This window comes from Diceros bicornis, chromosome 4 (assembly GCF_020826845.1).
Source record: "Diceros bicornis minor isolate mBicDic1 chromosome 4, mDicBic1.mat.cur, whole genome shotgun sequence".
Classification (NCBI taxonomy): domain Eukaryota; kingdom Metazoa; phylum Chordata; class Mammalia; order Perissodactyla; family Rhinocerotidae; genus Diceros; species Diceros bicornis.
The window spans coordinates 88,545,331-88,572,995 of record NC_080743.1 but is presented as its reverse complement, the minus strand read 5'-3'; the positions used below and the strand labels follow the sequence as shown (position 1 = coordinate 88,572,995).

Below are 27,665 nucleotides of genomic sequence, written 5' to 3'. Positions count from 1 at the left end.
GGACACAGCAAGAAGGCAGCCATCTGCAAGAGAGGAAGAGAGCTCTCACCAGGAACCAAACTGGACCTGTGCCTTGATCTTGGACTTCCCAGCCTCCTGTCCCGTAGGAAAATAAATTACTCTTAAGCCACCCAGTCTGTGGTATTTGTTATGGTAGCCCAAGCAGACTGAGACACTCCCTTATTTTGAAGGAGGATATAATACAGCAGCTTCCTGTGAAGCAGAACATGGTAGGCAAAATTTGAGGCCTTGAATATGTAAAGACATCTTTATTCTATCTTCACACTTGGTTGTTGGTTGGCTAAGTGAATAATCTAGGTTGGAAATAATTTTCTTTTGAAATTTTAAAGATATTGCTCCATTGTCTTTTTTGTGTGTGTGTGAGGAATATCGGCCTTGAGCTAACATCTGTCAATCCTCCTCTTTTTGCTGAGGAAGACTGGCCCTGGGCTAACATCCATGCCCATCTTCCTCTGTTTTATATGGGACGCCGCCACAGCATGGGTTGCCAAGCGGTGTGTTGGTGCGTGCCCGGGATCCTAACTGGCAAGCCCCGGGCGGCCGCAGCGGAGTGCGCGCACTTAACCGCTTGCGCCACCGGGCCAGCCCCAACTCCATTGTCTTCTTAATTCCTGTGTTGCGTTTGAGAAGTATGGATCCATTCTTATTTCTGAGATTTTGCATGTAAACTGTTTTTTCTCGGTGATGTGTTTTGGTGGGCAGCTTTTTTTGTTGATTTTTCTGGGTTCTCAGTGGATTTCAATCTGGAAACTCATATCCTTTAGGACTGAGAAATTTCACTAATATTTCCTTATTTCTATTGTCTCTTCCATTATTTTTATGTTGAACCTCCTGGATTGGTTTCTCAATTTTCTTCTTTTTTCTTTTCCATCTCTTTGTCTTTTTGTTCTACTTTTGGGGATATTTTCGAAACTTTATCTTCTAATCATACTACTGAGTTTTGTTGTCATTTCTGCTATTATATTTTTAGTATACAAAAGCTCTTTTTAGTTCTATGAATGTTGCTTTTTATAATAATCATCCTGGTTTTGTTTCATGGATGCCATTTCTTCTTATAGCTCTTTGAGGGTAATGATGGTTGGTCGTTTGGTTTTTTCCTCCCTATATCATTTTTGTCTCCTTCAAACTGCTGTTTTCTGTTTGTTTTTATCTGTTTTCTCATGCTAGAGGCTTTCCTCTAATCTCTGGTAATCCTTGTTTGTCTGCTCTGTGTTGAGAATGGGAGAACGTTGCCTGGAAGATCTGAGTGTGAGAGTGGGGCTTGTCCACTGAAAGCTTTACTGTAAGGTGATCTGGATGGGCTTTTTGGTGGGAGAACTCCTTTTGTTAACGTCTTTGGTTCTTTTCTCTTGAGCTGATGTGATACGCAAAGAATATTCTTCTGATTGCCTGCCTGGAGAGTAAAAGTCTTTCTGCCAGTTCTGAGAGTCAAATGGGGGATGAAGAGAACTTTGGGGAAGCACTTATTAGCATTCCTTATATGTTTTCAGCATGCTTTTCTCAACTGTGACATCATCCTTTAGTCAACGCTTTATTTTACTCTTCCAAGAAGGCAAAACTCCATTCTTTTCCTGGGTTGGGGAGAGACAGTTATGTCTAGAATAATTTGGAGAAAGTATCTTGGGTCTCTGACTAATTCTTAAATCAATTTTTATTTTAGACCACCCCTCCTCCCATCAAGAGATACTTAGTGCTGGCCTATCCCTGAATTCTTTGAGGATTCTCTGGTATTAATTGCATTGGTTCTTAGCTTTCCTCACTATTAGCCTAGGATTAAATTTTCTCAGACCTGGTAAGTCAGTTACCACTTGAACATATTCTTTCTAGCTTCTAAAATTTCATTTATTTTTTTCTCTATCCTTCTGGGGTTTTGTCTCCATCTTTACATGTAAATATAAATTTATCTTTACTGTAGTTTTAGTGGAATTTTGAGAAGGAGTAAAATCATATATGTTCAATCTGCCATTTTAACCTAGTAGCTACCATATATATATTTTTCTTTTATTGATGCCATAATAGTTTATAACAGTGTGAACTTTTAGTTGCACATTATTGTGCATATAAATGCGTTCCTTTACCCCTTGTGCCCACTCCCCAGCCCTCTTCCCCACTGGTAACCATCAAACTGTTCTCTCTGTCCATCTGTTAGTTTATTTCCCAGATATGAGTGAAATCATGCAGTGTTTGTCTTTCCCTATCTGGCTCATTTCGCTTAACATAATACCCTCCAGTGCCATCCCTGTTGTTGCAAATGGGACGATGTTGTCTTTTGTTTTATGACTGAGTAATATTCTATTGTGTATATATACCACATCTTCTTGATCCAATCATCAGTTGAGGGACACTTGGGTTGCTTCCACTTCTTGGCTATAGTGAATAATGGTGCAATGAACATAGGGGTGCATAAGCTTTTTTGGATTGTTGATTTCAAGTTCGTTGGATGGATTCCCAGTAGTGGGATAGCTGGATCATAGGGTATTTCTATTTTTAATTTTTTGAGGAATCTCCATACCATTTTCCATAGAGGCTCCACCAGTTTGCATTCCCACCAGCTGTGTATGAGGGTTCCTGTTTCTCCACATCCTCTCCAACATTTGTTATTTTTGGTCTTGGTGATTATAGCCATTCTAACGGGCGTGAGGGGATATCTTAGTGTTGTTTTGATTTGCATTTCCGTGGTGATTAGTGATGTTGAACATCTTTTCACGTGCCTATTGGCCATCTATATATCTTCCTTGGAAAAATGTCTGTTCATATCCTACACCTATTTTTTGAATGGGTTGTTTGTTTTCTTGTTGTTCAGTTGTGTGAGTGCTTTGTATATTATGAAGATTAACCCCTTATGAGATATATGCTTTGCAAATATTTTGTCCCAGCTGGTGGGTTGTCTTTTTATTTTGATTCTGGTTTCATTTGCCTTGCAGAATCTCTTTAGTCTGATGAAGTTCCACTTGTTTATTTTTTCTTTTGTTTCCCTTGTCCATGTAGGCATGGAATTCGTGAAGATCCCTCTATGACCAATGTCAAAGAGTATACTGCCTATATTTTCTTCCAGGAGTTTTATAGTTTCAGGTCTTAAACTTCAAGTTATTTTGAGTTAATTTTTGTGTATGGTGAAAGAAGATGGTCTACTTTCATTCTTTTGCATGTGGCTGTCCAGTTTTCCCAGCACCATTTATTGAAAAGACTTTCCTTTCTCCATTGTATGTTCTTGGCTCCTTTGCTGAAGATTAGCTGTCCGTGGATGTGTGGTTTTATTTCTGGGCTTTCATTTGTGTTCCATTGATCTGTGTGTCTGTTTTTCTACCAGTACTATGCTGTTTTGATTACTATAGCTTTGTAGTATATTTTAGAATTAGGGATTGTGATGTCTCCTGCTTTATTCTTTTTCCTCAGGATTGCTTTGGCTTTTCAGGGTCTTTTGTTGCCCCATACGAATTTTAGTATTCTTTGTTCTATTTCCATGAAGAATGTCATTGAGATTCTGATTGGGACTGCATTGATCTGTAGATTGCTTTACATAGTATCCACATTTGAACTATGTTTTTTTTCCAACCCATGTGCATGGGATATCTTTCTATTTCTTTATGTCATCATTGATTTCTTTCAATAATATCTTATAGTTTTCATTGTATATGTCTTTCACCTCCTTGGTTAAATATATTCCTAGATATTTTATTCTTTTTGTTGCAATTGTAAGTGAGATTGTCTTCTTGAGTTCTCTTTCTGTTAGTTCATTATTAGAGTATAGAAATGCAACTGATTTTTGTAAGTTGATTTTGTACCCTGCAACTTTGCTGTAGTTGTTGATTATTGCTAATAGTTTTCCAGTGGATTCTTCAGGGTTTTCTATATATAAGATCATGTCATCTTCAAACAGCAAGAGTTTCACTTATTCGTTGCCTATTTGGATTCCTTTTATTCCTTTGTCTTGCTTAATTGCTGTGGCCAAAACTTCCAGTACTATGTTGAATAAGAGTGGCGAGACTGGTCACCCTTGTCGTCTTCTCAGAGGGATGGCTTTCAGTTTTTCCCCATTGCGTATGATGTTGGCTGTGGGTTTGTCATATATGGCCTTTATTATGTTAAGGTACTTTCCTTCTATACCCATTTTGTTGAGAGTTTTTATCATAAGTGGATGTTGGATCTTGTCAAATGCCTTCTCTACATCTATTGAGATGATCATGTGATTTTTATTCCTCGTTTCATTAATCTGGTGTATCACATTGATTGATTTGCGGATGTTGAACCATCCCTGTGTCCCTGGTATAAATCCCACTTGATCATGGTGTATGATCTTTTTAATATTGCTGTATTCAGTTTGCCAATATTTTGTTGAGGGTTTTTGCATCTATGTTCATCCACAATATTGGCTTGTAGTTTTCCTTCTTTGTGTTGTCTTTTTCTGGCTCTGGTATCTAGGGTGATGTTGGCCTCGTAGAATGTGTTAGGATGTGTTCCCTCTTTCTCTATTTTTTGGAATAGTTTGAGCAGGATAGGTACCAAACACTTTGAATGTTTGGTAAAATTCTCCAGAGAAGTCATCTGGTCCTGGAGTTTTGTTTTTTGGGAGGTTTTTGATTACTGTTTCAATCTCTTTACTTGTGATTGGTCTATTCAGATTCTCTATTTCTTCTTCATTCAGTTTTGGGAGGTTGTATGAGTCTAAGAATTTACCCATTTCTTCTAGATTGTCCAATTTGTTGTCATATAGTTTTTCATGCTATTCTCTTCTAATCCTTTGTATTTCTGTGGTATCCATTGTAATTTCTCCTCTTTCATTTCTCATTTTATTTATTTGAGCCTTCTCTCTTTTTGTCTTAGTGAGTCTGGCTAAAGGTTTGTCAATTTTGTTTATCTTCTCAAAGAACCAGCTCTTTGTTTCATTCATCTTTTTTATTGTGTTTTTGGTTTCAATTTCATTTATTTCTGCTCTAATCTTTATTATTTCCCTCCTGCTGACTTTGGGCTTTGTGTGTTCCATTTTTCTAATTCAGTTCGTTTTAGTTTAACTTCATTATTTAGGATTTTTCTTGTTTGTTAAGATGGGCCTGTATTGCTATGAGTTTCCCTCTCAGAACTGCTTTAGCTGTATCCAACATGAGTTGGTTGGTGTATTTTCATTTTCGTTTGTCTCCAGATATTTTTTGACTTCTCCTTTAATTTCTTCAATGATCCATTGGTGGTTGAGTAGCATGTTCTTTAGTCTCCAGATCTTTATCACTTTCCCAGTTTTTTTTTTTTTTGTAATTGTTTTCCAGTTTCATAAAATGATGGTTGGAAAAGATGCTTGTTATGATTTCAATCTTCTTAAATTTATAGAGGCTTGCCTTGTTTCCCAACATGTGGTCTATCCTTGAGAGTTTTCCATGTGCACTTGAGAAGAATGTGTAGTCTGCTGGTTTTGTCTCTTGTATATGTCTATTAAGTCTATCTTGTCTAGTTTTTCGTTTAAGTCCACTATGTCCTTATTGACTTTTTGTTTGGATGATCTATCCATTGATGTATGTGGGGTGTTAAGATCTCCTACTATTATTGTACTGTTGTTACTATCTCCTTTTAGGTTTGTTAATAGTTGCTTTATGTACTTCGGTGCTCCTGTGTTGGGTGCATATATATTTATAATTGATATGTCTTCTTGGTGGAGTGTCCCTTTTATAATGATATATTGCCCCTCTTTGTCTCTCATTAACTGTTTTATCTTGAAGTCTACTTTGTCTGATATAAGTATGTGAACACCTTTCTTTTTTTTGCCATTAGCTTGGAGTATCGTCTTCTATCCTTTCACTCAGCCTGTGTTTGTCTTTAGAGCTGAGATGTGTTTCCTGGAGGCAGCATATTGTTGTTGGGTCTTGCTTTTTAATTCATCCCGCCACTCTGTGTCTTTTGATTTGAGAATTCAATCCATTTACATTTAGAGTGGTTATTGATATATGAGGGCTTAATGTTGCTATTTTATTGCTCATTTTCCAGTTCTTTTGCATTTCCTTTGTTTCTCGTCCGGTGTCTTTCAGACTACCAATTCAGTTGGTAGTTCTGTATGATGATTTTCTTAGTTTTCTCTTTACTTATCACATGTGTCTCTGTTCTGATTATTTGTTTAGTAGTTACCATGAGGTTTGTATAAAAAATCTTGTAGTTGAGATAGTCCATTTTCTGATGGCCTCTTATTTCCTTAGACTAAGTCGATTCCATCCTTTTCTTTTCCCTAAGTTATTGTTGTCACAACTTATTCACAAGTTATTCCATCTTGTGTTGTGAGTTTGTGTTTAAAGTGATGAGGTTATATTTATTTTTGGGTTTTCTTCCCTTAATCTTTGACGTTATAATTGTTTGCTAACCTATTCTGATAGAGAGCTGCAATTTTTCTGATTTTGCCTACCTGTTTTTCTCCTTGTTCAAAGCTTTGTATCCCCTTTCTCTCTTCTTTTTTAATTTCAGGCATGAGGGCCTTCTTGAGCATTTCTTGTAGTAGGAGTCTTGTGGCAGTGAACTCCCTTAGCTTTTGTTTATCTGGTATAGTTACTATTTCTCCAGCATATCTCAAGGATATTTTCGCTGGATATCATATTCCTGTCTGAAAGTTTTGGTCTTTCAGAATTTTGAATATATCATTCTACTCTCTCCTAGACTGTAAAGTTTCTGCCAAGAAATTGGCTGAGAGCCTAATAGGAATTCCTTTGTACATTATCTTTTATGTCTTGCTGCCCGTACTATTTTTTCTTTATCATTGAGTTTTGCCAGCTTTACTATTATATGCCTTGGAGGGGGTCTTTTCATGTTGATATATTTAGGCAATCCATTGTCTTCATTCACTTGTATTTCCAGCTCCTTCCCCAGGTTTGGGAAGTTGTCAGCTATTATTTCTTTGGATAAGCTCTCTACTCCTTTTTCTCTCCCTTCTCCCTCTGGAATACCTGTAATCCTTAGGTTGCATTTCCTAATTGAGTCAGATATTTCTCAGAGAATTTCTTCATTTCTTTTTAGTCTTAGTTCTCTCTCCTCCTCCATCTGGAGCATTCCTATCTTCAATTTGCTAATTGTTTCCTCCATATTGTCAGCTCTCATCTTTAAAGATTCCATATTTTTCTTTATCTCTTCCATTGTGTTTTCATCTCCCAAATTTCTGATTGTTTTTTCTTTATAGTTTCAATCTCTTTTGTGAAGAAGTTCCTCATTTCATTGAATTATCTGTGTTTTCTTTCTTCTTGTCTGTGTTTTCTGAGCTTTTTGATGATAGCTATTTTGAATTCTCTGTTGTTTAAGTTATAAATTTCTGTGCCTTCAGGACTGATTTCTGGTTGCTTCTCATTTTCCTTATTGTCGGGAGATTTAATGTATTTTTGCATACTGCTTGAGGGTGTGGGCTTATTTTTCCTCATTCTGAAAATATCTGGTTGTAGCTTCTATCTGCTGCCACTAGTTGGGGGTCAGCAGCTGTGTATTCTTGGCCTGCTGCAATCCGTGGGCACTCTGGCCAACCAGTTGTGCTGGGGCACTGTGCAGGCGGGGGGTACTCTTTCTTTCGCCTCCCTGGTCCCGGGGGCTTCTCGCGCTTCCATGTCTGCTCTCCTGGGGTGCTAGCTTGATGAAGGCAGCCCCATAACAGCTTAGTGCTTCCATATGGGAGTTGCTCTCAGGCTGTTAGAGAACTTGGATTGCGACAGTTTTCCTGCTGAGGGCTGCCCCTCCCCCCTCTCTCTTTGAGGGCCAAGTGCACCTGGTCCCATGGTTGCTTGTCATTCGGGTAGGACAGGAGTTCTCCCTATCTCCTTTCACTTCCTCCCGGGGTTCCAGCACCTCCAACTTTAGATGTATGGCTGTGTGGTTCTCTCAGATGTCTTTTGTGTTTCGTGAATGTCCTCTGTAGGTATATGAATGTCCTTTTTGTTGTATCTTAGGGGAGGAGAGTCTGGGAGGAAAGCTCACTCCCCCATGATGCTGAACTTACTCCTGCCATATATTTTTTGAGATGAAATTTGAATAAAGCATTTGTGGAGCTCTTGAAGCCAATCCTGGTTCTTCTGTAGGCCAGGGTTGGAGGTTTTGAACCTAGGTAGATAAATCTAGCTTTTGACTTGATTTTTTTTTTTGACTGGATATGACTCAAACTAGATTCATCATTTTATCTCGCAAACCCAGTCTTCTTCCAGAATTCCTAATTTCAATCAATGAAACCCACATTCACCTCTTGACAAAAATGCCAATTGGTTGTGCCACTCTTCTGTTTGAAACCCTTCAGGGGCTTCCTTTTCTTTCTAGGATCAAGACGTATATCTTTAACCTGGTTTATAGGTCTCTGCATGATCTTGGCCCAGACTATTTCACCAGCCTCCTAACTCTGCATTTACCTCCTTGCTCCATATGCATCAGTCGTAGTGGCCTTCTTTTCAGATTGTTGGAAGAGCAGAACCACTCTCTTCCTCAAGGGCTTTTGGGCATATGATTTTATGTGCCTGAAATGCTAATACTTAAATTCCTCTCCACCACCAACTTATCCTCCCAACTGCAATAATGTCCCAGACTAAGTCCATTGCTCTTATTATATGCTCTCACAGCACCCTATATTGCTTCTTTATAGTGTTTATCATAATTGTTTAAATTAATTCTATATCTTTTGTACAGCATTTGACCCCTTGACTAAATTTAAGTTTCATCAGTCCAGGGACTAGGTTGGTCTTGTTCACTGTTAAATCTCCAGGCTTGAGGTCAGTGCTTTACACACCATAAATAAATACTTACTGAATTCAAAACAAAACAAGGAGAAACTTTATTGATATACTAGAAAAAAAATCCTAGATTTTATATCAGAATAAATTCTAAGATAACTGTCTTTGGTGTCTTTAAGCAAGTCATTTTATACCTCTGAGCCTCATTTTATTAATCCATTAATTGAGGAAGTGTGATATACTGACCTTTAAGATATCATTCAACACTGATTTGCTTTCCAAAGGACCTCCCTCTTCCTTGTCTATGCATTTCTTTTCTTGTTGATTTTTATTTTTATTTTTTCTCCTGCTTGATCCTCATTATTATTTGCTTCCCTGTAGTCATTCTTTTCTCTTTACTGTCTGTATTGTGAATGTATCTCTTGATACCTAAACTCTCATCATCCAAATATTTCCTCTAATGACTGGGAAATTTTTAACCTAAAATTGACTATCCAAATTGAAATATCATTAAAAGAAAGTCACATGTGTGTTCTGGCCAAAACCACTTAGTTGTACATGAATCTGGGTGAGAGAATAGGGAGTAGACTATCATCTTTTATCACTTATTCTTCCAACGGGATTGTGTTTCGTGATCATGTTGTTTAAAGGCTTCATGCAATCTAAAAATCTTTTAAGATAATGGAAGAGCTTTTGAAAAGTAGGTGGGTCTTGGAGGATTAGAAAAGCTCTTACCTAGGAGAAAAGATCGAAATGATAAAGGCTAATAGGAGACAAGAGAAAAAGACAAAGAAATAACCTTGGCTGTGCACATGTCCTCATAAACTATGCATATGATTTTTACCTATTTGTGAGAAAAAATGATATTATAGGGGCTGGCCTGGTGGCACAAGTGGTTAAGTGCTCACGTTCCGCTGCGGCGGCCCGGGATTCACCGGTTCGGATCCCAGGTGCGCACTGACACACCGCTTATCAGGCCATGCTGTGGCGGAGTCCCATATAAAATGGAGGAAGATGGGCATGGATGTTAGCCCAGAGCCAGTCTTCCTCAGCCATAAGAGGAGGATTGGCAGATGTTAGCTCAGGGCCTATCTTCCTCACACAAAAAAAAGAAAAAGTAATTATAAAAATGGCATTAGTTTCAGAACGTCTTGTTAATTTTATTTTTTTCTATTTGCATTCACATGCTGCTTTAACAGATTATTGTTCATTTACCTTGTATTACATGTTTGCAGTATAAAAGGAAAATGTAACTTGTGACCGATACTATATACTATGCACAAATGTACCCACTAATAAGTTTATTGAATATTAAATGATTTTGTATGTTTATCTTTAATTTAGATGTTTTTGGGCAGATCATATGTAGAGGTTTAAGAATACTTAATGATATTTGGGGAAAGTAATTGAGAGTCTTAGAGGGTCTTAAACTAAATTATTCTTTTTCCACTTAAAATCAGAATATAGTCTCATTTTTATTCAAAAATTTGCCATCTAACACATTTTCAGGAATGGATTAGATTTCGATAGGAGGGATTTCTGTTCTATTTGTGTTGGTTGTGTTGAAGAGAAGAAGCTAAATGCTTTCATTTATTGCTTTATAGTCTCATATTGTAGGTGTTTGTTTGCTCCTTCTCATTTGAGGTCATACTCATTTGAGGTCATACTCATTTGAGCTCAGTGGTTTTTGATAAAGAGAAAGATTTTTCACTTCTAATGTATGCCAGCTAAGTTGTGTCAAGACCAAGCTGATTGAATTGGGTTGTCAACTTACCAGTGAGTGAGTGATAGGATTCTTTAGAGAAGCCTACATTATCTTCTTGATAGTGTTCACTGTAAACTTAGTGATTTGTGATTCAAGCAGGTCACATTTTAGAAGAGATACATATGTAGCTCTGTATTCTATTGTAGCTGATACTGTGGAGAGAGGTGGAGCTAGTAAATTTTTTTTTAATGCTGCCAAACTCTTCGTAAGTTTTATTTTAAATGCAGTCTACCACCTTCTGCTCTCTGAGATAATTGGTTGTGTAACCCATTGCTCAGATCTGAGAAACTGATCTCTCAAGAGTGGTGAACTATTCATTTACTCTTTTTTTTCCTTTCTCCACTAAGAATCACGTTCCTTTAAAAGCTCTAATTGTTTCCCCACAGCATCTGCCCCTAAAGGAAAGTGATGGGATTCAGTTCAAAAGGAGACAAGCATGGGCATATATTAATGTAGGAATATATATTCCTTTTATACTACAAATATGTAATATATAGGAATATATTAATATAGGAAGAGGTACTAAATGTAACAAAAGGAATGAGTATTAAATGATGTTTGAGATTAATTCTTACTGTAGTTCATTTTTCTACCAGTAACAAGAACATGAGACAAGAAAAGGATCTTGAGTTTTGATCATTTATATAACACTGTGGTTATATTTTAAGGGCCAGACTAGTATTTTCTCAAATTTGTGTAATACTTGAGTGTTAAGAAAAACTTTCATATGCGCCTTTTTTTTCCTTCTAAGAATTAGTATATAAATGAATTATTTTATTTTGGGTATTGTATAGTTTTCTGTTTAGGTAAAAGAATGAACTGTAGATGTGAGTGATCTGTTAGGATTGGAGAGCAGGCTGTGATTGACTGCCATCTGTCACCTCAACGCTGGCATCATTCATAACATTCTATTCAGTTACCCAAGTCATATGGTTGCTTAAGCAGTGCTTGGCCCAGTGTGGGAATTATGGGATTTACTCCCTCTTGTGCATGTCTAAAAAGCGGAAGAAAACCATGGGATCTGCTCTGCCTGCTGTTTCGTAGCACACATGATCAGGTGCAGTGCAAACTGTGTACTAGTGAAGTGGAAGGGAGAAGCCGGCTGGAACCACCATAGGAATTATTTCCCATCCTGGCCATCTTAGAATACTTAGGTAATAGCATCAAAATAAAATGAGTTTTTCTGTAAGAGAAGTGTTACTTTTATCAAACATCTGATTGTCTACTATAAATAAAGCATGCCTTCAAGGAACTGGTTACACTGTTATCAGACAACTCACTCTGCCTTGTGATGGAGCAGAGTTAGAACCCCCAGTGCTTAGGTCCTGGTGCTGCTGAGACTGAGAGGGAGGCAGCAAAGGGACTCGTTGCATACTTTAGACTAGAGGAAATTACTCCCCAGAAAGAAGTGACACTTGTTATCTCCTACCTGCCCTCTCTTTCTCTTAAAAAGGGTGTTGGTGAGCATAGGGGATTTACTGACTAGACACCAGTGATCAAGTAGCCTGGAAATTAAGCCTCTGTAGATGAGAAGGAAACTAAAATGGTTAGCTAAGGTCAAAAGACACAATACAAATTCATTTCAGCAAATAGTTATCCTTTCAGAGTGAATTTATTATAAGGATTAAGACATATTTCCATTAAGGCAAACATTTCTGACCTAATGATTTTATATCTTAAACATGTTGAATCATTTATTACTTAGTACCCTGTTATTCACCAAGGTGAGTGTCATCATACTTAAATCTACTGGGGCCATTGATTCATATAATTTGCCAGCCCAAAGATTCATTGTATGTCAGGACAAAGCAGAGTTCACAGACAATAATTTTAGTGTTTGAGTGGTTATCAATCTAAGAAGATTTTTGTTTGTTTATTCTGGAAACAAGGCATTTTCTGACATTTTGACAGAATACAGAGAGTGGAAAGGTAATGAGGGGATAAAACAAATAGAATTAAACTTTATTTTAATGTCCATATTGGTTTTTCTTTTCTTTCTATACTTGAAGAATAAAAGAGAGTAACTCAAAGTATATGGATGGCAGTAATTGATGGCAGCTATACTAGGTCTTGAACAGATAGTATTAACACATTTATAAAATAATTTGATCATATATCTCTAATGTCTAGAGGGCTGCTGTTATGCAGCATGTTACAGTTATTGACATTATTAAGAATCATCTCCACATGACAACTCAAACATTTCCTCTCTTGTAGCAGAAATTGCCTATAGAAGATAGCTAGGCATATATCATATTTTTAAAGCTGTATGGCAGGGCAAGGATTTTATTATTCATCAAAAAAATAAAGAACTGCCTTCTAAAAACATTGCTTGTTAGTTGGCCTATTACTATAAATGATATTTAAACTTCAGCTTTTGTCAAAACTGTTTTGAACATTTTGGTGAAGAGAAAAATAGCCCTTTGTGTATTTATGGAAACTGACATGTTCTTAGCTAGTTTAAGTAGCATAACTTTTAAAGTTATTTAGATGTGTTTTTACTTGTATAAGAAAATGGTCACTCCAATTTTGAGTCTTTATGCAAGTAATGCTTGTATTTTGGCTTTGAGTTTTAACCAAATTCAGAACCAAAACAAGTCTGATAATTGAAGTTTGAATGTTAGGCAGAACTTGCCATTTCTTTTTTTTTTTTTTTAAAGATTTTATTTATTTATTTTTCCCCCCAAAGCCCCAGCAGACAGTTGCATGTCACAGCTGCACATCCCTCTAGTCGCTGCATGTGGGATGCAGCCCCAGCATGGCCAGAGAAGCGGTGCGTAGGTGCGCACCCGGGATCCGAACCCGGGCCGCCAGCAGCAGAGCGCGTGCACTTAACCACTAAGCCACAGGGCCGGCCCATGAACTTGCCATTTCTAAGCAAGGTTACCACTATCAGGAGTGTAACACACACACACACACACACACACACACACACGGAAAGATCTTTCTACAGCAGTTGAGACCTCTACAATTTACAACTAGTTAGAAATGTGTTTCTCTTTTAATGTATTAAAATCTCCCCAGTGTAGATAGATTTCCCAAAACTATGTTTTGTTTTTATTTTTTTAGGTTGGTACTAAGAATCAATGAAAGGCTATTGAGACTGAATGAAACATTAGGACTTGTGTTAGCTGGAAGATTCTCTCTGTAGAATTCTCTGTAAAGCTTGTTTTGGATGGCGGTAAATAAGTTTAGGATTTTACCTGTTGCATTAAACTTTCAAGGTTGGGATTTTAAAAAACATGTGGCTAGTAAGTGATGTGATTCAAAAGCAACTCAGATGAACTTCTAAGGAACTGTAAGATGCAAAAATAAAATTTACCAAAGCAGTTTCTTTCTTCGACATTCTCCATATTTGGGTCATAGACTTGTTCTTTTCTACTCTCCTTTACCCCTTTTTCTGCTTCCAGTTAGATCCCTTTGTTTACTCTCCTACTGTAGGTCTTTTGAGATGCTTTCTAAATCTGGAAGAAACAAGAAGATGCTTACTCTCTAAGGGAAAAGTTACTTTGTGGATATTTATAGATATACCTATTGGAATTTCCAGCTCTATCATATCTTTTTGTTCATCTTTTTTGTCAAGTGATGTGACAAGCCATGATGCCCCCTTCTGTGGTTACAAGGAAGGGTTATGAGGAAAGGTTACACATAAGAGAAGTTTTTTGTTGTTGTTTCCTTGCCAAGTGGTTACTAAATTAATATTAGCATTTGGAGAGGCCCAGGGTTTGATTTTTAGATTTAGAGGTAAACTAAATAATCTGGTATTTTGAATGCTGTTTTGAAAGGATTTGGATGTAATGGATTACACTGAATCCTTCAAATTCAATTCCAATTCAAAAGCTTCCCTTTTAGGTTTTCTTTATTCCTTTTTTGAAAAACTTTGCTTTGGACTTCCCTGCTAAAACTGAAGCAGAGTTACAGTTATATAACCTGCTTCATGAGCATTTATCAGTCTATATTTGTATTAATTACTCTTTTATTCTCTTGTCTTTTGTGCTATTCTTCCACCACAAACAACTAGAGAGTTACCAGTGCAATTGATTCCTATTTCAAAATCTAGCTCACATAATCCCTTTCTTTCTGTTTCTACTGTCACCAATCTATGACCCTAATCATCCCTTACCCAGGCCATTATATTAGTCTCTCATTCATTGTATAAGACCTCTGGACTTTTCCCTACTTACTTCATCTTACAAACTATTGCCAAATTTTCTTCAAGTCCTTCATTGGCTTCCTATTGTGTAAGCAATGGTTTTGAAAGTATGATCCGTGGAGCCCTAGAACCCGAGGATCCCCCTGATCCTGCTAGGTTAAAACTCTTTTCATAATAAGACTTGCCTTTTTTTTTTTTTTCCATGTGTTGATATTTACACTGATGAGGCAAAACTAATTATGAATAAAACTACTGACTCAGTAGCAGGAATCAAGGCGTGGCATCGACCTATACCAGTAGTCATTGCATTCTTCTCTGCCACATACAGTAGGGAAGAAAGAACTTTTACTTAAGAATATCCGTGAGAACTCAGTGAAAATCCTTAATTTTATTAAATCTCAACCCTAGAGTTTACATCTTTTTAACATTCTATGTGATGACACGGAAAGTACTCATAAGCTGCAAACTAAAGTATGATGGTTATAACAGTGGAAAACATTTGTACGGATTGATTTGCGAGCTGGACTTGCCACTTGTTTTTCATGGGACACCATTTTTATTTGAAAGAACAACTGAAAAGGCAAACTATAGTTATTCGATCTTGGTTATTTGGCAGACATTTTCTGGAGAAAGACGTGAACCTGTCACTTAAGGGGAAAAAACCAACAGTATTTATTGCCAGTGATAAAATTCAAGACTAAAAATGAAAGTTAGTATTTTTGAAAATTTGAATCTGCCACCTTGAGCTTGACAACTTTCCAGTACTTAAAGACTTTTCTGATGAGATCAGGACTTTTCTGAAGGTTAATGAATGTGATTTTTTTGATATTATGAAAAGTGTCAACATTTGTAAGATCTGCAAAACTAAGTGAACTGATATTTTCTAAATGATCAATGCATAATGTTACAAATTTATGTGCATGGGTAAAGGATCCATTCAGAGGACAAGATAGACCAGTGATTTTTTATGTAACAGAGTATGAAAAGTCGGTTGATGTGGTGTTAGATTCCACATTTTACTCACTTTTAAGAAGTAACTGCTTGTCAGGTTTTGGTATGGTATTAAAAAAGATGATCCCCAGTTATCTAAAAATGCTGTTAAAATACTCTTCCATTTTCCAACTACATATCTGTGTGAGTCCAGATTTTCTTCATATACTTCAACCAAAACAACATAAAGCAATAGATTGAATGTTGAAACACACATGAGAACCCAGCTGTCTTCTGTTCAGCTAGACTTAAAAGAGATTTGCAAAACTCAAAACAGTGTCACTCTTCTCACTTATTTTTTTTGTTTTGGAAAATAGTTACATTTCATTAGAAATGTGTTATTTATATCAACATGTAATAGATGTTATGTTATCATTAAATGAATAAATATTTTTAAAATTTTTCAGTTTTAATTTCTAATATGGTAAATATTGATAAATATAACCCACATAAACAAAAGATGTCTGAAGTCCTCAGTAATTTTAAGAGCCTAAGGGGATCCTGAGATCAAAAAAATTTGAGAATTACTAGTCTACATGATAATATCCAATCTTAGAGAAGTGCTTTCCAAAGGGCAACCTCTGATTGTTTTTAATGTCTCTCAAATTATTCAATTTTTATAATAAGGCCAGTATCCAGTGTCCTTAGTATCCTTATAGGAATGGGACAGTGCAAATCTAAATTTTTTTTCCAATTTTGCTAATAAGATTTTTATTTGTAATTCTAAGTTAGTTATCCTTCTTTCTTGTTTTCTTCCTTGGTATGCATTCTCATAAAATTGTCAAAAAGGGGACATGAGTAAAAAACAAGTTGAAATTATAACAGAGCTAATCAATCTCATAATTTAGACAGAAAATTTTAAAATATAGAAGTGTTGGTCTGTACTTCATTCTACCTCGGCACTGGGGAGAAGTAGTTTGGGGTCGAGAAATGCTTTGTGAGTCATTGTCTAGTTTCATAATACCGTGAAGAAACTAGGAACAAAGCTCAGGTTAGAGAAAGAGACATGAGACAGTGAGACTTGAAGAGAATTACTCAGGATGACACAGGAAGAGAATTTAGATTTTTGTAAATTCAATGCTGATACAAATTTATATTTTGTCAGGAATCCTGGGTTATGCTATATATATGGTATCCTATATTCTAATTTTTATGGAGTCTATGAATATCTTCTTGCTTAGTATAGATCATAAGATTACTGTTCAAATTAAATTACAGTGGGCAGTTTAGGTCACCTATGGTTAACTTATGTAAGAAGGTTAGTCATTTGGACGAAAACTTGTCTGGGCCACAAAACCACCACATTTCCACATAAAGTAGGTGCATCCCTCTCTGTTGAAGTGGTCTTGGTATTTGACTCTAAAAATAGGCCTACATTGTGGTAAAAATCTAACCCACTTGTTTGTCCAAATCATGTGAAGAAAATCAGCTTTGACAAGGCTAAGTATAGACAAGAATCTCCTATATGTATCAAAAAGGATTGAGTCAGTTCCTTTAAATTTTTTGGTGATAATTTTAAGAAATTTTGAAATATAAAGAAAACTTTTAAATAATTTAAGATGCTTAGAAGACAAAGGGAGACTTGAGGGTGGTGGGAGAGAGAGTTGGTGTGGAATGGAGAAGCGATAGATGCAGTGTCTACTGCTGTGCATAGTGCAGAGGAGATAGAAGCAGAAAAATAAGGGGAGAATAAAGGAGAAACAGTGAACTTCTAAGGATTGGTAACATGTCCAGCCAAGCCCTAGTAACATTATGGGTTCTTGGACTTTGAATTATTTTGGAGGATAGTTGATAACCTCCCCAAAACATGCAGAGCAACAAGTTTAGATAGATTTTGAGAGAGCAAAGGTAGCTAAGCCAGAAGGAGCACTGAAGATAATATTGGACACATAAGGGGATGTAAGAAGAGAGACATACACTTAACTGCACTAATTACTGACTTGTTTACTTTCTACAGAACTCCAACTATAGTTATACATATTTGGGTAATTATGGTATAAAACATCTAGGAAATCATTTGAATTTCCTTGAAGTCAATACCAGGCATACTTATCATCCTGTGATAAAAAGACTAAAAGTCTGTAGATAGTAATAGTAATGAAAACACTCATAATAGATAAAATGTGCTTATTTATAATTTATGAGTCTCCTGCCCTCATGGGTGTTTGTTCTCTAATTTATTCAGTTTGAGATGTTCTTCTAGCGTAAAAACTAAATAGTAATAAATAGTGCATTTTAAATGATCCCTGCAGTATATTCCTGAGCAGAGTTAGTCCTTCATGGCTAAAGAACTTTTAATACTATATATTGAACTGTCATAAAAGCCTTATTTACTGGATCTAATGTGTACTTAGATTAAGATATATTCCAAGTTTTACAGCAGCCTGAATGAATGAACAGTTCATGTCCAAAAAATTTAAAGTAACAAAATAATAGTAACCACTTGGTATTTTATAGGGAAATAAGACATTGAGAAGAATTGAGACATTTAGCTTTGATGTTGCATGCCTCCACCTCTAAGAGACATGATGGTGATATGTTTAGATCTTTCCTTGAGGAAATTGCTTTCTATGTTTTTAAGATCTTACTGGCCTCTAGTGGTAATATGATGCTATAGTTTAAACATTTCTAATTCTTATGAGTGACTAGCAATAAATCCATTTTGAAGGCACAGGCTGCCAATAACTTCACTCTCTCAGTCCTGGGTCAACAGTACCAGTGTACATGCAACATCATCTTCCTCCTAAAGACCAGAGACTGTATCTTTTGTTCTTGTCTGAGTCACCCCCACCTCTTTATTTTAAATGATATTGGTTTAGTTCTGAAGCTCCCTCTGATTATTTTAGTGCATACACAGTGGTGGTTACCGTGTCAAGTCTATGCTAACCATTCTTCTTAGAGTGTTGCAGCCCTCTTTTCTGCAGACTATAGGGCCAGTTTTTCCCTCTGTATATAACAGTTTTTACTTTTTTAAGAGGAAGTTAAATTTTCAATTTACCATTTAGATTCGTGTTTAGACCTCTTTATTTAATTTGATTTTGAAGAATCTTATGTTCAAAATACTAGTTTACTAAGCATGATAATGATTTGTCACTTCTGTTTTTCATATTTGTCACACAGATGTGAAAGGGCCACCTACCCATCGTCTGTCTTGTGGCCAGTCACCCTATACTGAGACGACAACATGGGAACGAAAGTATTGCATCCTCACAGACAGCCAATTGGTGTTGCTCAACAAGGAGAAGGAGGTGAGATGGATATTACTGAGAAAAGCTACTTCCTTTTTGTGACCAAATTCCTAAAATAATCTAGTTTTATTTTTATTTTGATAAGTTGCATTTATGAAAATGGAGACTTTATGAATGATAAACTATAAGTAAGTCTAAAGAGTGGCTAATGTCATAATGATATGCAATTGCCATGAAGGAGTGAGTTCAACAAGATGGGGCTGCATTTTCACTGAAGGACCAGTGAAAGAGTTATTGAGTTGACTACTTTGGAATGAGAACGGATTGGATTGTGTAGACCTGGCCCCGAAAATGACCCAGAGGAGCTATTGGAAATTATATCAGTCTAGCTCCTAGCAAGTAACAAATGGCACAGTTAGTGGATTATTTGAAAGAGGTTTAATGAAGGGACTATTTATAGAGGCAGGGGCAACATAAGGGACCCACCAAAGGGTGGGGAAACACACATGAACTAGCAACAGCAGAAGGTACTTATCACCCCAGACCTTCAGGGCAAGGGAAGGGAGCAATGTTTCTGGAACCCAGAGAACTATAGTTGCATGAGAGGGCTGCATGACAGTTGCCATGGCTGTACACAACACAGCCTCTATTGAAACAAAAATGGCCAGCAGAGAGGAAGCAAGGGAGAATAAACACCCCAATTCTCTTTTCCTGCCTTCTGATTTCTTGCCAATGTTACCTATTGCCCAGACCTAACTTGGAGACAGAAGAAAAGATTGCTCTTGATGTGGTCTGTAGAGGTTTACTTCCTGAAACACACAGCAAGGGAGAGAAGGGCAGAGAGTAGATCTAGAGAGGCATACAGAATGTAATTAGCACAGACATCTAGTTCTAGGTAAACTTTCTGTCCCTCTAAATTAAAAAACTCTTGAACTTATCATATACTATTACTGCTTTACTCCTCAAACTGTTATATGTACAGATCCTTCTACATCCAAATAATTCATTTACTTATTGGTGATTTATCAGATAGTTTGTATCATTCTGATTTGGTAGGGCCATAAAACCATCCTACTCCCAACCTCCGCAACATAAAAAAATGAGTGAATATGATCTTGACAAAGAAGAGGGATAATGAGAGGGAGGGAGAAGAAAAGATCTGATTCAATGAAGGAGAAAGATTAATTGCCAAAAATATATATGAATAACTAGAAAGCTATGGGTAGAATATCAATTTAGTGAAGTCATCCCTCCTGAAAAGTGAAAAGAGGCAGCAATGAACAGGAAATACATTTCTCAATTCTCATTTGTGGATCCCTCCCTCCCTTTTCTCTTCTCTCTCTCCTCACTCTCTGTCCCTTTTCTTTTCCGTCCCTTCTCTTACTCAGCATTTTTTAGTATAGTAAACGCAAGGTACTAACAATAAAGCAATTTCTGTTTCTTCTTTTATTTTAATAGGCAGTACTTACTTGCAAGGGCCCAGCTAATGTGTCGTCTATGAAGAACTTGCTTATTCTTTTTCTCCAGCCATTTAAAAATGTTCTTTTTTTTTTTTTTGAGGAAGATTGGCCCTGTGCTAACATCTGTTGCCAATCTTCCTCTTTTTCTTTTTTCTCCCCAAAGCCCCAGTACATAGTTGTGCATCATAGTTGTAGAGTTGTAGCTCTTCTATGTGGGATGCCGCCTCAGCATGGCTTGATGAGTGGTGAGTAGGTCCCAACCCGTGAATCCCGGGCCATCGAAGCGGAATGTGCGAACTTAACTGCTATGCCATCAGGCCGGCCCCTAAAAATGTTCTTACTTTTGTTACTATCTCCCTGCCCATGACCCTTTTCCAGAATTTTAATATTATTAAATTTAATTTTATTAAAATAATTTAATAAAGGTCAGCCTTTTCTGGTACAGTCTAGTACATGTTGCTGTGTTTATATTAAGTAGATACATAATAAAAATTGGTAGAGTGACTATTAGTATAGAAGATTTCTAATTATCCAATTTGAATAAACAAGTGATTCAAAATACTCATTTTAACTAACCTGCTCTGTCTGCAGTCTTTGATCAGAGCTATTAATAAAGAGTGATATGAATAGATCATTTGCCACCTTTTTGCCCTTACCTACATTTTATTCGGTGTAGTACTGTAAGAAATTAAATAGCCTGAGGACAGATAGCATAAAATCAAGAAGCATGCCTTACTTAGAACCAAGATAGAATCTGTTGATTAAATATTACTGATCAATTGAGTAATCCAGGCCTGGGCTCCCTTTGTCTGATAAAATAACTATCCATGATGAATAATTTCCTAAAATAATATCTTATATACTTTATCCCTTTTTATGCCAGTCATCATGAGTAGCCCTGGACACCTGGGGAAACCCCTCATCTCCCACACTCTACATATGGCTCTGTAAATAGTCTTTTCTGTCCCGGCCTTCCACTCATCCTTTCCTACCTCTTTAAACCCTTTCACCATGCCCTCTGCAACTCATGGCCCATCATCAGCAAAATCAGCTGTTTCTTCCACCTCTTCTCTGAAGAAGTCCCTTAACTTCTTGGTCTCATGAGAACCTGTGTCTTCCCTAAGGACACTGTCTTCTGTGAAGTGCTGTCAAGTGATGGGTGTTTTTCTCCCACAGCCCTTATGTCATGCTGTCTATAGTAGGTGTCCTTCTCCTTTCAGGCGTGCTTCCTATCTGTTCTCCCTCATTTTCCCTAAAAAGCCCAAACTCTGAATCTCATGTTGTAGTCATCTTCCAACTCCCAATCATACCTCCTCATTTTTTTGTTGCTCCTGGCTTTTTTAATGCCCCTGGCATTTTTTTGTTGCTCCTGGCTCATTATCATTATCTCTAGTGCTACTCCAGCCTTAATTTGTGATGATTCCAGTGTCCACAGAGATGATTCTATGAATACAGTGGCTCTCAGTTCCTTGAACTCCTTTCCTCTAAGAATCTTTTCCTCTACCCTGCCTCATTGCTACAACTTCTTCATATTCTCAATTGCATGCATCTTACTCTCTGACCATCATCTCCTATCTTTCTAGATGATCCCTTATTCCAACAAGTCTTCAATCCTTTTGGGACCTATGGTCCATCAATCCTATCACCGTTTCTGCCCCTCATACCTCTGATATCCTCTCTTCTCTTTTCACCCAGCCTGAATTCCGTGGTCAATCATTCCAAGGTCATCCCCTGCATACTCTTTCCCTGCCCTTCTCTTGTATCATCATACTCACTTTGCAATATGATAGCTCAGTTAAATCCTGTTCCTCATCTATCCTGCCCTGCTTTTATGCAGCATAATGTGTCTGGAGAACATCACTCCGCCATCCTGATGGTCTTTAAACTAATGGCTGCAAACCTCCTGTAAGCCCCTAATGCTTTTTGGTAATCACAAAACATTTTCCTAGTCCATTTACTGTCCAACTCTCCTGGACTAGTGCTTCTCAATCTGTGCATGGTGAAGGACCAGTTTTTCCCCATGTCATCATGAACAATAAAATAGAATAAAATGAATTGTTAAGAAAAATGAAATTTTAAGAAGACATAAAAATACAAGCCCAACTTTTAATTAGAATTGTAATGAAATTACAATTCAATAAATATACACAGAATAATCATAAAATAGGAAAAGAAGGAATAAAATTACAAAAATTGTACATGTTCATGGAAAGTGTGTTGTATAATGAGACAAATCCGCTGATCACACCAGCACTCTTCTTCTGAATTTCTATACTGTTAAATTGTTTATCGTGGACCAGTAACAAACAATTTGCAGAACAGCACAGGACCTTGGACCACACTTTGAGTAGCACAATCCAAAATGATTTCTAAGATGATTTTTTTCATGTCTCTTCCCCTATTCCAAAACTTTCTCTGTTACCCTCACTTACAGCTGATTGCTTTGCTTCTTCCGTCACTGAGAAAATTCAGGTACTCAGAAGAGAACTTCTGCATACTCCATCACCATGTCTACCCATCCACCAGCAGCTGTTTCCTTATACCCTGATTTTCTTCCTTTAGCCATGATTGAACTCTCCACAATCCAACAATCAGCCTCTCTATGTGTGCCCATTCCGTACTTCTTGCCTATTGAAGGATATATCACTAGCAATTCTCCCTACCTCTTTTACATCTTCAATTTTTTGATCTCTGCTAGATCATTCCCATCAGCATGCTATTATTTCTCCCATCTTAAAAGAAAAAATAAGCCTGTATTAACCTCACTTCTACCTCCAGTTACCACCCCTTTCTCTGCTTCACTTAACAGCGAAGATTCTTGAAAATTCTAAACTTATTGTCTCTAATTTCTCTCCTCTCGTTGTCTCTTAAACCTACTCCTGTCAGAGTCGTATGCACACCACTCTGCCAAAATTGCTCTTGTTAAGATCTCTGGTGACCTCCACATTGCTAAATTCAGTAGTCAATTTTCAGTTCTCATCTTAATCTGTCTGTTAGTGGCATTTAATGCAGTTGATCGCTCATTCCTTCTCCTAAAACTGCTTTATTCACTTGGCTTCCATGACACCATGCTCTCTTAGTTTTCCTCCTGCCTCCCTGGCAGTTCCTTCTGAGTCATCTTTGAGTCATCAGATTTCTCTTTTTGTCTTCAAATCTTAACAGGGGAGTGCCACAGAGTTCACTTCCTTAGGAATCTCATCCAATCTTATGACTTTAAATACCTTCTAATGCTGTTGATTTCTAATTTTATGTCTCAAGCCTACACATCTGTTTTCTCTAGACTCATATATCCATCTGCCCATTGCACACCTCTACTTGGATATGAAATAGTCATCTCCAGTATGCCCCACACTGAGCCCCTAATCTTCCCTCCCAAACCTGCCAGAGGCCATCCACATCTCCATTAATAACAACTCCGTCCTTCCAACTTATAAGGCCAAAAACTTCCCCAGCTCACTATGTTCCAGCCATTCGGGCTTCATCGCTGTTGTTGAGCATATCAGGCATGTTCCTGCCTCAAAGCCTTAGCCTTGGCTTTTCCCTCAGATATTTGCATGACTCCCTTTCTCATCTTCAATTCCTTGCTTACATACCACCTGCTCGTAAGGCCTACCCTGACCAACCTATTTAAAATTGCAACCTCTCCCTGTATCTCCGTCCAGATCTTCTGATCTAATACCCGGCTCTAATTTTTTTCCCCATAACATTTGCCACCTTCTGAAATACTCTATAATTTATATATTATGTTTATTGTCTCTCTTGCCCTACTGGAATGTAAGCTTTAGGGCACACATTTTTTTTAATCCAATTTTTTTTATTGATGTCATAATAGTTTATAACATTGTGAAGTTTCAGTTGTACATTATTATTTGTCAGTCACCATATATATGTGCCCCTTTACCACTTATGTCCATCCCCCAACCCCCTTCCCCTCTGGTAACCACTAATCTGTTCTCTTTGTCCGTATATTTGTTTATCTTCCACATATGAATAAAATCATACAGTGTTTGTCTTTCTCTGTCTGGCTTATCTCACTTAACACAATACCCTCAAGTTCCATCCATGTTGTTGCAAATGGGACTATTTTGTCTTTTTTTATGGCTAAGTATATTCCATTGTATATATATATCACATCATCTTTATCCGTTCATCAGTTGATGGGCACTTGGGTTGCTTCCATGTCTTAGCTATTGTCAATAATGCTGCAGTGAACATAGGGATGCATAAGTCTCTTTGAAGTGTTGATGTCAAGTTCTTTGGATGAATACACAGTAGTGGAATAGCTGGGTCATATGGTATTTCTATTTTTAATTTTTTGAGAAGTCTCCATACTGTTTTCCATAGTGACTGCACCATTTTGCATTCCCACCAACAGTGTATGAAGGTTCCCTTTTCTCCACATCCTCTCCAACATTTGTTATTTTTTTGTCTTGGTAATTATAGTCATTGTGACAGATGTAAGGTGATATCTCATTGTAGTTTGATTTGCATTTCCCTGATAATTAGTGATCTTGAACATCTTTTCACGTAGGGCATGGATTTTGTTTGTTTTGTTCATTGCTGTATCCCTCCGTGCTTAAAACAGTTCCTGCCACATGAGTAAATTCTCAGTAAATATTTGTTGAATAAATTTGAAAAAGCCAAATTATAAATTTTAATTCCTGAATACCCATTTCCTTCTCTTCTTTTTGTGTGATAAGTCTTCTCAGAACATGACTTAATTTCATATTTTTTCTAAAACTGGATAATAAAAGAGGAGAAAAATATTCCATAAGATGCTTTTCCATTATTGAATATGTGATTCTCTATTTATTGAGCATCTATTAGGTATGCAGTATTGTGATTGCAAAGATGCAGTTTTATTGGGGACACATTGAGGTAAATTAAAAGTTGTACTCATTTGGAACTAAATAGAGGTGGTGGTTGCACAGCATTGTGAATGTACTAATGTCACTGAATTATTCACTTTAAAATGGTTCATTTTATGTTATATGAATTTCACCTCAATAAATTATTATTTTTTATTTATAAAATATAATCATAAGGGAAAGATTAGCTGAGCTATTGCATGGCGTGGGATATCATATGAAGTGGAGAATGCCAGAAAAGGTTTTACAGAGAAATTTATGATTGGGCCATGTCTTTAGAGACAAATAGAAGCTTACCTTCTAGTAAGATAAGAAAAAGAAGGGAAGGATATTCCATGTATGTATAAGGATACAAAGTCAAGAAACATCTTATATCTCTTTGGCAAACTGCAAAATGTTCAGAATTCTTGGAATATGATTTGCCAGAGGAAAAGTAATAGCTGTCAAGAACCAAATAATAAAGTGCCTTGAAGGCCATGCTAAAGAATTTGGACTTTATTCTGGAAATGATTTGGACCATAGAACGGTATTTAACAGGGCAGTAACATCATTACATTTGCTTCATAGAAAAGTAACTCTGTTGATCATGTAGAAAATTGAGTGAAAGGGATTGGAAGGAAATAGATGAGTTAGATTACTGCAGTAGACCAGGTGAGGGATGATGAGTTTACAAAAAGTTTACAAAACAGTTTAATGCCCTGAGATGAGTCTGTTCTACCACTATTAAGTTGGAAAAATGGAATTAAGTCTCTAGGATAAGAAAATGTTAAGCCATTGCTGTACCTGCTACTTGAGTGATAAATTTAATATTCTAATTATTTCATTACAGGAAAGGATTAGAAAGCAATTTTTTGTGGAATGACCAGAATATGCTGTCACTCTTCTACCTTTCACTCACACTGTCATGAGGAGTGTAACTCTCACCCTTGGAATTTTGCAGTGAACAATTTAGAATTCCTTGAAACGAGGAGTTGAAGGAATTTCCTGCTAAAATTATCTTAAAAGGCTCTTTTAAACCTTAATCAACTAATCATGGGGATGTTTATTGCTGTGCTAAAGAGATCAATTAAGAGGGTTCTGTAAGGATTTAAGCTGAATCCTTAGCCAGGCGCTGCTGGAATGTGAAAGGACTATATTAGTCTAGTATTACTCATGTATTCAGTGTGTGGGATATTTCAGTGCTCTCTCTTAACTTTGCATGTTTCCTGTCAGAAATGGAAAAAATTCTGCTTGTGGGATACGCATGGGAAGAGTGTTAAATATAACAATTACCAATTTGAGAATGTAGCAGAAGGGTAGATCTGGGCAGAATGCTGAAAGAGAAGTCTGTGAGGAGTATCACCTTGAGAAATGACTCATTGGTTCAGTAAATTGCTTCATGCAGATTATGCCAAATAGACGTTGCTTGTTACGAAATATACTTCCCTGCCTGGATGCCAGGAAAGGCCCCAGCTGGCTTAGCACCAGCCCAGTTCAAAGAGGGCGTAGGAGGCCATTTGAATTCCATTTTGCTTGCAAGAGATAAGACCAAGTAAACTAGAGATTAAGAAATTGAGGGAAATGGTAGACAAGACAATTCTGAACCCCTCTGAGGTACAGCCAGTATCAAAATACAGAAGAAAGCTGAATTTGTGAGTTTCTTTCTTTTGGTAATAACAAGCCATTAGGAAGGGTAAATATGGTTCCATTTTTCTTCATTCAGACTCTACTTTCTGTATTTGAAATTTTTTAAACTGAATGCTAGCATACAGGCTGCAAAGGTAGTAATAATGCAATTTTAAAATATTTTACAATATTTTTCTTGCTTTTGGAAAGCAGTATTTACACTCAGATATACTGATGAAAATAGCAGTTAGAGTTTGTACAAACAGCTAAAATCAACTGTTATTTATCCTGGGGTAAAATACTCATGGCATGTTTCATTCAGAACCACTTTCAGGTTATTCAGCAAATACATAATGTGCCCCTGTGTGTGTATTCACTATATTAGAAGTTGCAAAGAATAAGACACAATTCTTTCCTCTCTCTCCCCCATACCAGATTTAGTTGTGAAATTAAGACAATTTTAAAACGGCATTTGATAAATAGCATAAGTAAAGTGGATAGAATAAAAGAAAATCCATTTATTCAAAAGAACCGTAGTCTGTGTCATTAAGATGCTATTGGCAATGGGCAATTACCAAGGGAAGCTTAAGAAAGGAAGAGATTTGATCAAAGTTATGTGTTATGAATATTAATCTGTAGGATGTATTGGAAGAGAGAGAGATAGGAAGGAGACAGACCAATTAAGAGACTACCATTCCTCTAAAAACTTGAATAGTTTCCCAGTACTCCCTGAATTATGCATGACCTGGTATTAAAGCCCTCCCAGTGTAGTCATAATATATTTTGGTGTTCTACCCCACTTATCCCCCTTAAGAGTCTCTAGCTAAATTGGCCTACTTCCTGCTCCAAAGCAAAACAGAAAATTTATATGCTTAGCAACTTTTTGGCTGATGTTATGTTTTTTCCTTTGCCCCATCTCTACCTATCAAATATTTATTCATTTCTG

The 27,665-nt window shown here is 36.8% G+C and overlaps 1 protein-coding gene across 6 annotated transcripts in view; it reads left to right on the top strand.

The window, feature by feature from the left end:
- The window catches only part of RASAL2 (RAS protein activator like 2), a 391,607-nt gene that overhangs the window by 181,986 nt on the left and 181,956 nt on the right, over positions 1 to 27,665 (top strand). For all 6 annotated transcript variants that reach the window (XM_058539992.1, XM_058539991.1, XM_058539990.1 and 3 more), the window contains exon 2: positions 18,719 to 18,846. In XM_058539992.1, coding sequence (XP_058395975.1) covers positions 18,719 to 18,846 — 128 coding nt within the window. The remainder of the gene's footprint in view (positions 1 to 18,718; positions 18,847 to 27,665) is intronic.